This window comes from Rhinoderma darwinii, chromosome 1 (genome assembly GCF_050947455.1).
Source record: "Rhinoderma darwinii isolate aRhiDar2 chromosome 1, aRhiDar2.hap1, whole genome shotgun sequence".
In the NCBI taxonomy this organism is placed as follows: domain Eukaryota; kingdom Metazoa; phylum Chordata; class Amphibia; order Anura; family Rhinodermatidae; genus Rhinoderma; species Rhinoderma darwinii.
In genome coordinates, this window is record NC_134687.1 from 505,779,945 (window position 1) to 505,792,250 (window position 12,306).

Genomic DNA, 12,306 nt, shown 5'->3' on the forward strand with positions numbered 1-12,306 from the left:
TGGCTATATTTACGAAGAAATAAAGTTATGGCTTTTGAAAGGTGACGATCAAAAAAAACACTGAAAACAATTGCTTTATGATTAAGGCCTAAAATAGGCTGGTCACTAAAGGGTTATTGCGGGGTTTACAAATCAGGCACGGCCATTGGAATTAGCAGCCCAGCGCCTGTCATGGCGGAATCTGAATAAGGTAGAGATACAAGACTTCACCGTGTGCGGTGTGGGTATCCCGCTGCCGGTGTACGCAGAGTTGCTGCCGGTGTTTTTCTTTCGTGCCACAAATACAACAGAAAACACCATAAAGATGCTAAACACCGTGCATGGTGCGATTTGGAAAAGGTCAAGTTTTCATTTACTATATTGTAAATGGGACATCTGTGTGAACTTACCCCAAAACGCAATAAAAGTCACTCCAAATATCTTACCATAATCCAAACCAGTATTGACATAATGTAGGCACGAGTAAGCGCTTCACCTTTATTATAATCACAAAATCATAATATATCTGTACAGGAATGTGTAAGTGAACACTTGTAAATGCAACAATAATTTGCTTCATAAAGATCAGGTAAATATCATTTGACAGAACTGGTTTTTCAAAGAAAATACTTCAAAATAAAACTTTCTTGCTTTCTTCTGCACTTGATAAATGCAAAGTAGTAAGACACATTAGTGTTCAATTCAGCAAAATATTGCAGAACATCATGCCACAGTCCATTGGAATGGGTCAGGACATGCAGCACTCTTATTAAAAAGCAATAGTATATAAAAAGAAGCCACATGTTAATAAAATATAGAGTGGTTTATCTTGAGATTTTCTTTGATTTTAAACACAATTTTATTGTGGAATGCGGTGAATGTCGATTGATGATCTGAATGTGGAATAGTCTTCTTTCTAGGCTATGGCTTTGGCTTCAGGTAGAAATGCTTCCCAATACTTTATAAGCTAAAACAAAAAAAGTAAGAATAAATGATTGAAAAGTTTTTACTGCAAGATGTAAAAAGTTTGTGGTAATGGTCAGTTCCTAAACATGAACCACTAAACAATCACATAATATTGTATTACTTAGATTTTGTATTTATTAGGACATATGGATTGACCATATGGCTGACCCAGGGCGCCCATGCATTAGATGGACAACCAATCATTAGAATAGCACTCATGTATGGGGAAATGTGTGGCTGGCCGCACCTTACTGCTCATCCCCAGGGGTACAGAAGCCGGCTTTTTTTTTAAAAAAAAGGAGTTCTCTTCACTCGACAACCCTTTTAAAAGTACATAGTTATTTTGTAACGGTCAGTGATGCACTGCAACTAATGTTTACAATGTAAGCAGCTGAAAATGGATAGCAATGCAGTGTGACGACATCTCTGACTCGGAGGTCCCAGTCCTGTGCAGGGAAACGACTGCGAACAGCCTGCAACGATGTCATAATCTGCACACACGTGTATAATATATACATCTCAGTAGATGATAAATAGAAGGATGACCGTTCCCTTCTAATGTCATTATCAGACACTCCTTTACAAGCAAAGGCAATCCAATAACTACAGAAAATTTACTGGAATTTAGATGTATTAGGCAATTGAGGGTTAAACTTTTTTGACCGGATGCTTGTCCTGGTACAAAGATTCTAGGTTTATAAAAAAAAACAAAACATATTAGCTCTGAGCGTGAGAAGTGTCAAAATAAAGAAAAAAACAAAACAAAATTAATGGATACATAGCAAACAATAACAAATGTAAATTTTACAATTCTATTTTAGCATTGCTTCACATGATTATAAAAGAAATGATTGAAACTAGTAAAATATTAACTTTTTTATTTTCTCACACTAAAGCTAAAAAAAAAATAAAATACCTGGGCGATAACAGCAGGAGCCGCTATTTAAAAACAGCAATTCCTCCATGGTCTTCTGAGTTTTGATTAAACAGAGTTCTGGGTCACCATACTCTGAACCTTTTTTAATTTTTTGGTCAATGAAGCTATGTGAGGGCTTGCTGAAGTTTTTGGGGTATACACAACTTTTGAATAACTGTTTATTTAATTGGGGGGGGGGGGGGGCGGCGAGGTGACCAAAAAATAGCAATTCTGTATTATTTCTACGGCGTTCAACGTGCGTGATAAACATTTATTTTGGGCTTACATTGTTTAATATTTCTGCTGCTTTTTTTTTTTTATTATGTCCATATTCTTAATTTTTTAGTCCCACTAGGGAGCTTAAACATGTAATCTGATCGCTGGTACAAGAACACTGCAATACAGACGGATTCTAAAGGCTACATTCACACGAGCGTGACAGATTTACGCGCATTTTTTCCGTGTGCGTTGCGTTTTGCATCAGTGTGCTTTGCGTGTGGCATGTGTTTCTCGCACTCGCAAACAGGTGTTTTACGCACCAATCAGATTTTTAAAAAAAGGACACACTGATGTGCATCCGTGTGCTGTCCGTGGTTTTCACACACCCATTGTCTTCAATCGGCGACTAGGTACATGAAAACTCACGCATGTGTGAATAGCCCCATTGAAATCAATGGGTCCGTATGCTGTGCGTTCTTTTAACACACAGCACAAGGACGAGAATCACGCTCATAACAGCCCTAACCGTCTCATATAAAGGCTTAAAAGCGATGTACACCTTCAAAAGTGATTTTTTTTTTAAATAAAAATGTTCGTTGGGTGCAAAGTTCAAATGACTTTATTAAAAGTTATTTTTACTTTTTGAGATACAGCTGCTCTGTATCCTGTATACAGAGCAGCTGTATAATTCGCCAAGACCTGAATTTGTCAGGTCCACGGGACTGACTGGCTCAGGATCCACCTGTAATTTATCAAATCTAAGTTATGAACTTAAAAGCGATAGAGAACAGGTGGAACCTGCATGCCAGAGACACGACTAGTACAGGATTCAGCGAGCGATACAGCTGCTCTGTATACAGGATACAGAGCAGCTGTATCTCAAAAAGTAAAAATAACTTAATAAAAACCAATTTGAAAGTTGCACCAAACAAACTGGCTTTTTATTTAAAAAAAACAAACAACAAAACACACTTTCAAAAGGTTTACACAGCCTTTAATAGGAGGCCTAACATGGCGACCGCAATGATATCCCATCCCTCCCTCGTGACATCGTAGTGGTTAAACAGCCAGGATCGGCGGTCTTGGCTGGAAGCCGAAACCCGCTGGGTATGAAGCAGGCAGCTCCTGAGGCCGCTCCATACTTCCCCCTCCTGACTATGACATACATGTACGTCAATAGCGGAGAGGGGTTAAAAGGAAGAACACCCTGGTCGTTAAGGGGTTACAGCAGCTCCACTGATGGAATGTCACTTTAGGTATCAGGACTCCTTAAATCTATTATTTCAGATCCGCAATATACATAAAAGATGAAGATGTGTTTACCTGTTGTTGTGTTTGGACTAATGATTCTAAATACTTAATAATAACAGTTTTAAAGTCTTTCACACGTTCTTTCTAAAAGGGAAAGTGAAAAATGTTTATTGTAAACTCTCAATTACATTAAATGCATAAGTCATTAATAAAACACACAGGCCGACATGTATCAAAGGGGGCAGTTTTAGCTCGGTTCATTTCTTGACATAAACTGCGCCAAATTTATGACCGCACGTTCCTCTTTTGGTAAATCTGTAACAAACCGTACATTACTGCCATGAACTTTCACACTGGCTAAAGTTACAGCACTTTTTCTGTGCCAGTACATTTTATAAAAGGTGTCTCGATCTTGGCCAAGCAATAAGCTACGCCAACTTTACACATCACTTGTACAAACTAATGTTAATGGAGCAAACGGCACTAAATTCTGGTGCAAATGGTTAATAAATACTATATGTGGCACTGGTGATAAGGCATTATTTTGGATTAAAATGAGCCAATATAATAAGGGGACAAATATAATGACAGATGTGGCCCATGGTCGGTAAAATAATAAAACCTGAAATTGGGATATACCTCAAATCTTCCTACTTCTTTGCGAATAGTTTTAGAGATCTGTTCAAAATCTCGTTCTCCTTGCTGAACTTTTTCTTCCAACTGTGAAGACAAGAAACAATGCAATGCTAAAGAAGACTAAAATAATACAATAGTAAAATGATACAATACAGATTATCACACATCATCCATGAAAGTAAAGTATCCATATAGCGATGAGAAATCTTGATTCCCTAGATTATTGGAGTTCCCTACGTTCAGACACCCGGTAATTCATCTTCAGGTTGGTCACAGATGGAACTTGCCATTAACATTTTAATGCCTTTGCTCAACTCATTGAAACAGAAATGGTTGTAGTAAGCCATACTGGCATTTCTTATATTTGCCAGTGCCAGTTTGTACACGTCAGGCTATGTTCACACTACCCTCAGAGGGCTCTGTTCGAAGCCTCAGTAAGCAGTACCGTCAGATTTGACATGAATAGCGGTGCATGCAGCGCTATTCTTGCCGCCAAAGCAACGGACACTATGACAGAACCGGATAGGCCCATTGTAAGTCAACAGACTAGATAGGGTGCTGTTGGTATCCGTCGTACGAGGGGTCCAGCAATGTATTGTGGTCAGTTATAAACTTAAGCCCCATAGCGAGGGATCATAACTATAGAAGTGGTTAGAATATGATCATTCCCACCATAAACAAGTTTCTTTTTTTATTTCAACACTTTCTAAGTGACATTGCTTTTCCTTGCTCACACGTAGTGTTGTTGGAATTGAAGAAGCTAGTAACTTGTAAGTGAGGAATCCACTATGCTATGATACGAAGAAACAAACTCTAGATTATAAATGTGTGTGGCCAGAAAATGACCATATTAAATATACATAGATATAAGAATGAAAGCAACTTCCAGTAACTATACAAAAAACAACAGCAGGATATGTGCCACATGGGTGTACAATAAAAACACGAGGTCGGATTGGTGGATGTCCTGGATTAAACCCGAGTGAAGATACTCAAGGACCTGTGATCTGCAAATATTGGAGCTTCCCTACAGCCATTCCAGGACCTTTCGTGATGTCACAGTTTAGCAGTTCGTTATCTCTGGGGTGTGACAAGCACAAGCAAGCAACTTACACTTTGTTACCCCTTCTCCCCCTCTCTCTGGTAGTCAATGTCCAGCCACGGGTCTGAGGGACCAATCAGCTCCCCCATCAAGATCTTTAATGAGAAACATTTTTTTTTGGGGCAGATGCTGCGCTCCGTCTGAAGAGGATAAGTCCTTGTGCAAGCGGACAATGACAGACCACTTGTCTGTCCAGAAGCCCACCCATCCAAGATATGGGTAGGATCCGTCACCACGGTGCAGAAATGTTTTAGGAAGGTAGTGATGCAGTTTCTTGGGATGTGTGGATTCCACATTGAAACAGTGACCCTCCTCCCCCCTTCTCTCTCTGGACTGGACAATTGCCCACAAATCAAGCAAAGGGGGAGGCTGGCTTCGCGGCTTTTACCATCTCTGAGACGTGTTTGCAGATACTGATGCTGGCAAACTTGAACATACGGATGTAACCATCTTTATCTTGACTCTGATAACTTGCTGCAGCGTGACATCACACAACAAAAGCCATTGAAAAGGTCAAGATAAGGGATCTTGCCACTGTTTAGTTAATGCGTTAAAAGTCAAGGTAAAGACAGATACATCCGTACCAGTAATGAAGGACTGGATGCTCAAAGTCTCTGCCTTGGAGAAGCCATGTTCCAGGACCATATTCGTGCTGAACACCTCCGGGGTCATGTTCGGCACTCTCCTGTTGACCTACTTCAGCTGGCGAATGGCGATCTGTCTCATCCAAGGCTACAAAGAGAGGGGGAACTTGGCTGGGCTTCCTGCAGGCCTCTTGCTTGGGGGTCAAATGCACTGGTTAGGCTTTCTTCTTCTGAGACTCTGCAACTTGCTGCGTTGGAGCCATGGTCTTCTGGAAATTTCGAATAGCTCCTCCCAAGGGGGGCAGGGCTAGGCAAATCCCTCAAAGTGTTTCTCGGCAGCAGGGAGTCTAACGGTGGGTGTTCGTCTGCTCCCCGATTGGAAACAGAGGGGCTTGGAAGTAGTGCACTTCCTGGTTCTGAGTGCAGTGGCAGGAGACATCGCTTTTAGAAAACCACTGAGGTTTGAACAAATAGACTTGCCACACATGCGGACTGAAGGTAACTCAGGTTTTTTGTGTGTCTATATTCAGGCATTGAGAAATACGAATACTTAAATACATTATACGCACACACCCCATATACATAAAAACATAACAAATATGTAGACACATACATATACAACATAAAATTAACATTTAAGATTAAGGCGTTTTGTTTATGTGAATTACTTTTTGTAAAACTAGGATCCTTGCATTACATTCATCAATATGATGCAAAGTCATTGGTTAAAGGGTTATTCCCACCTAAAGCCTTTATTTTAATATTTATTAAAGCTAAGAGAAAAATAGAGTCTAATCATGCCATCTAATCCAATTTCTTTCCCCCAGAAGTGTCTTTTTTTTCTTCAATTTTCCCCACAGCACGCTCCTCTGATCTGGAGCAAAAGTGGGCGTACGAGCTCGATGTCAATCAAGCTGTGCTGCCTTCTCCATGCGCGCTCACGACACTGCTAGACACTATAGTACTAGCAGAATTGAAAGTAGAGCTTTCTGGCAACTCATCTCAACCTGGCATAGTAAGCATGGTAGAGACTATCCGCACTTGTCTTTGTATGTTCATCCCCAGTTCTATCCCTCTAGACATCCCCTTCATCTACTCCACCCTCCATGCTGAAGCCCCAAAGTACATTGCCCTGGAGCCGTCCACATATATGTAGAGAGGTGGCCGGGCCAAGAGCTGCGTCGTCAGGCGCGCTCCTATGAACCCAGCCATCCTTTATAGTAGTAGCAGGGGGAAAGAATGCGCAAGAGCGGCCACCACTGAAGGAATGCAGCGGTGGTCGCAACCCTAGGCAACGCGTGAAATACAAAAAGAGGGGGACTCAGCCAGTTGGAGGAGGATTATCTAAAGGACAATAAAGATTAGAAAAAGCAAGGTATTTGCTTAAGTGGTTAACTTTTGGTTTACTAGCATTTGAAATATGATTATGCAGATGGAAATAGCCTTTTAAGGATCACAGATTCATAAGGTAGGCACTTAATTTTGAAAGGGACGCCTATTCATTTTCTACTGTAATGAGGTCATAGGCACCTAGTCCTTTGATGGCTGCTCACCAATCTTTAGACTTCCGCTGTGTAAATAGCTATATTTATATATATATTGGACATGTTTTGGAGGTGCTTCCTTTTTCTTTTAGAATGAGGCACTCAGTTTACAAAAATAACTTATTTTTACATATATAATATAAACAATTGTGTGTGTACAAGAGGAACCAGCAGCACCTCCTTTGCAAAATAAGTTTATCAAACGCTTTCAAGAACAATTCAAGAAGATGTTAAGGAGAAGTCTCTTGGTGATTTAGTTAGTGCAGAAATAGTGTAAAACATAGAATGTAACAGTACAGAACCATTCCAAAGCCACGATACGTAATCAGATAAAACTATAAAAAAATACATCTACACAAAAAGTAAAGTAAAGCACCGTGATAACTGACAAGAATGTAAAAAAATGCAACAAAAATAACGTAAATGGACTGTAGAGCGATAAATAACTACAAGTATCTGAATATAATGGGAAAAAATATATACAGAAGGACCAACACACAAAACAGACAATTTTTACAGTCACTAGAAAATGGTGAAGCATGAATCATATCCTACCTCTTCAATCTCCTTTATGAAGCATGGGGGAAGAAATGATCAGAAATTCATTGCCTTTTGCTTTTAACAATATTATAAATGCCATATGCATCATTTCCAGACATCAAGAAGACTACATCACTATTAGGTGGTAAAATTCCTTCAGTTACATTTTATACACACACACACACACACACACACACACATATATATATTTATATACACACACACACATATATATATACACACACACACTTGCATTTACTTCTAATAAACATGAAGGAAAATCGCATTAAGATAACCGGTAATTCAGTAATCTAGGGTTGGTGCTGCTGGCTGCTCTTGCGCACAACTGGATACAATTTCAGTGAATTTCAGAATGGAAAAGTAGTAGTTAGAAAGAAACCGTGCCATGAATGGTTTAGGAATAAAAGACACACCTCTCGGATTTCATCCTTTGCTTGCTGAAGTTTGTCAGGTTTGTTAGCAATCTGGAGCTTCGCCTCTGCCTCGCGCTTCTTCTGCAGGTTAACCTGGGTATCTTGCCATTTTTGCCAACACTTCATTCGTTGATCAAACACACCCTAGGAATTAAACAAATAATAATGAGATTCTGCATTCCTATCTAGTATTCAGGACTATTTCTAGGGGCACTTACAAGTATAAGCTTAATATTTGAGCATCACAAAAGAAAACTACAGATATTCTGTACATAGGCACGTAAATCACCCAATATGAACTTCGTATTTATGGTCAGACCCTTCACACTGGCTTCACGGATAGTTTTTACAGCTGGATATATTACATGATGGATATATTTACATGATGGATATATTATGATCAGTTTGATGGATCCATTAAGGTACATTTTTCTTAATTACTTCTAATGGGTCCGCCCGTTTTTTTAATCGCTCCACGGGATAACCCTTCACCACAAATCAAACAAGAGAGGACTTCCAGTGATTACAACCAAATAATTGTTCTAGGCTTTAAGTTCTGAAATTGTAGAAATAAAGAATCTATGTAGTGAACAGTGTTCCCCATAAGGTGCACGTCTGCGCACCTTCCACAGTCCGCTAAAGTTTAAAGCCTGCGCACTGTCACGGGCGGATGCAGTGGCGTCGCTAGCACCGGAGGGGGTTTCGTTGCTAGCGACAGCCACAACCACTTGTATGTGCGTCCTCAGGACGCAGATACAAATGAAAACTATAGGCTGCAGGCCACGTTAGGCTCCCTGCGCAGGCTGGCGTGATGACATCACATCATCACGCTGGTCTGTGTACGCGTCCCGCCCGAGAGGCAGTGTATCGCTCCGTCCGTCGCTGGAGCGGGGCAAGGCAAGTACAATCTTTTTTTTTTTTGAGGGGGCTGCGTGGCACTATATACAAGGAGAGAGGGGGCTGTGTAGCACTATATACATGGGGAGGGGGGGTGGGATTGTGGTGTGGCAGTATCTACAGGGGGGCTGCGTGTGGCAGTATCTACAGGGGGGCTGCGTGTGGCAGTATCCACAGGGGGGCTGCGTGTGGCAGTATCCACAGGGGGGCTGCGTGTGGCAGTATCCACAGGGGGGCTGCGTGTGGCAGTATCCACAGGGGGGCTGCGTGTGGCAGTATCCACAGGGGGGCTGCGTGTGGCAGTATCCACAGGGGGGCTGCGTGTGGCAGTATCCACAGGGGGGCTGCGTGTGGCAGTATCCACAGGGGGGCTGCGTGTGGCAGTATCCACAGGGGGGCTGCGTGTGGCAGTATCCACAGGGGGGCTGCGTGTGGCAGTATCCACAGGGACAGTGGTGTAATGAGGGATTCTTTCATTGATGCCTATAATTGGTGTTTATAACTGTCTATTTTACTGCTGTACTTGTAATATTATAGTATTTAAAAAAGTAATTAAAACTAATTTTAAATAAGTTTTCTTATTCTCTTATTTAGTTGCTATATTAGCGTTTACTGGGGGTATTACTTTTAGTCATCAGATCGCCCACCATTGATGGAGACTTGCCCTGCTCCCTGACTGCGCCGCTCAGGAGCTGCCAAGACTTAAGGGGAAGGTTCACTACCAATATTCCCCCTCAATTACATCACCACAGAACTACATTTTTCTCAGTATTTGAGAGTCCAGTCAAGGTGTGGTTACGTCCGGCCTCTCAACCCGTACATGTTCTAAAAGATCATCGTGTCTCTGCACCCAGTAGGAGGTAGAAGGGGCATGGCGATTGGAAGGCCGTCACACAGACTGACAAGAACATGAGTGAGAGTGCCCAGGAAATATGTGATGTATTAATGTAGGCTTGTAATATGGCAAACAAGCCTGGGAAAGCAGACTGCAGCCATGTTAGATATCAAGTTTAATACACACTCCCTGGTTTTACACTAACAGATATTGACAAGTCTCGAATTAAAAACAGATTAACTTTTGACAAAAAGACTTCACACACTTCGGCCTCATGCACACGTCAGTATTCTGGTCAGTATTTTGCTTCAGTGAATAACGCAGTGTCACTATGCGCTGACTAAAATGAATGGAGAGAAGTGTATGACGCTGATTGGTCACTGATTGGTCAGCGTCATACACTCCTCTGTACAACGCCCACTTGGTCGAAAGTAAAGACACGCCCACTTGGGCATTAAGAAACTCATTAGCATAAATCTAAAATCGCTCCTAACGTAAAAAAATGATAATTTTTCTAAATAAAAAGCACTGCTGTCACCTACATTACAGCGCCCATCTCCTTATGTAGGAGACAGGGCACTTATAATGTGGTGACGTTGTCTCATAAAGAGAAAACCTTTTTAAAAAAAAAAAGCTGACTGACCGACGCAGATCCAGATTTTCTAACACCTTGCAGCGAAGCGGTGTCCGGATCTACATTCTCCCTGCAGCAGGTACTGCAGGGGAAATGTATACAAAGGAATGGCCGAGAATGTAATACATGGACTAACCGGTACAACCAGAGCAGCTCCCCATTAGGGCATACGGACAGGAGTGGTCTTTAGGTCAGGCGATTTTATTTAAAGAAGTTGTCTAATAATCGTTCCTGTCTTTTTGGCACACATTATTAATTTTAGGAATGTTTTTTTTCTGCTTGTTCCTTACATGTATTCTCAAAAGGATGACCAAATGGTAGCAAAAGCCGCGTCAAAGCCCTGACCACATCCCCATCAAACACTTTTAGGCTGAGTTCAGACGTCGCGGATTTCAGGCAGATTTTCAGCGCAGATTTTAGACTTTGCAATGCAAAGGGGTGAGATCTGCGTCAAAACCGCAACGTGTGAACTCAGCCTTCGGAAGAATTGTACAACTGTTTGAGTCAGGTCTTACGGCTTAACCCCCTTCCCTCTTTAGCCACTTTTGCCTTTCCTGACAGCCTCATTTTTCAAATCTGACATGTTCACTTTATGTGGTAATAACTCTGGAATGCTTTTACCTATCCAAGCGATGCGGAGATTGTTTTCTCGTGACACATTGGACTTTGTTACTGGCAAAATTTGTGCTCGATATGTTCAGTATACCAAAATTTAGCGAAAAATTGCAAAAATTTGCATTTTTCTCAATTTAAATGTATCTGCTTGTAAGACAGGCAGTTATAACGCACAAAATTGTTGCCAACTAACATCCCCCATATGTCTACTTTAGATTGGCATCGTTTTTGAACATCCTTTTATTTTTCTAGGACGTTACAAGTCTTAGAAATTTAGCAGCAATTTCTCACATTTTCAAGAAAATGTCAAAAGGCTATTTTTACAGGGGGCAGTTCAGATGTGAAGTGGCTTTGAGGGCCTTATATATTAGAAACCCCCAAAAAGTCACCCAATTTTAAAAACTACACCCCTCAAAGTATTCAAAACAGCATTTAGAAAATTTCTTAACCCTTTAGACGTTTCACAGGAATTAAAGCAAAGTAGAGGTGAAATTTACAAATTTCATATATTTTTTTCAAAATTAATTCAATTTTCTTTATAACTAGAGAAATGCAACTCAATATTTATTGCCCAGGTGGCCGTAGCGTGCTACTGGACTGAAGCACCGGCCTCAGAAGCAAAGGAGCACCTAGTGGATTTTGGGGCCTTATTTTTATTACAATATATTTTAGGCACCATGTCAGGTTTGAAGGGCAATCCCCCAAAAGTGACCCCAATTGGGAAACTACACACCTCAAGGAAATTATCTAGGGGTATAGTGAGCATTTTGACCACACAGGTTTTTTACAGAAATTATTGGAAGTAGGCCGTGAAAATGAAAATCTAAATTTTTTCAAAGAAAATGTAGGTTTAGGTAATTTTTTTCTCATTTCCACAAGGACTGAAGGAGAAAAAGCACCACAAAATGTGTAAAGCAATTTCTCCCGAGTAAAACAATACCCCACATGTGGTAATAAAACAGCTGTTTGGACACACGGCAGGGCTTAGAAGGGAAATTGCGCTATTTGGCTTTTGGAGATCACATTTAGCAGGAATAATTTGCGGAGGCCATGTCGCATTTGCAGAGCCCCTGAGGGGACAAAACAATGAAAACGCCCAAAATGTGACTGCATTTAGGAAACTACACCCCTTGAGGAATTTATCTAGGGGTGTA

General features: G+C 41.0%; 1 protein-coding gene across 1 annotated transcript in view; it reads right to left on the reverse strand.

Moving 5' to 3' along the window:
* Nucleotides 1-463: 463 nt before the first annotated feature.
* Nucleotides 464-12,306, reverse strand: part of SNX2 (sorting nexin 2) — a 72,063-nt gene continuing 60,220 nt past the window's right edge. Inside the window, exons 12-15 of the mRNA XM_075836217.1 lie at nt 8,172-8,315; nt 3,971-4,051; nt 3,404-3,475; nt 464-946 (exon numbers count right to left, since the gene is read on the reverse strand). Of these exons, the coding sequence (XP_075692332.1) occupies nt 896-946; nt 3,404-3,475; nt 3,971-4,051; nt 8,172-8,315 (348 nt within the window). The 3' untranslated portion in view covers nt 464-895. The remainder of the gene's footprint in view (nt 947-3,403; nt 3,476-3,970; nt 4,052-8,171; nt 8,316-12,306) is intronic.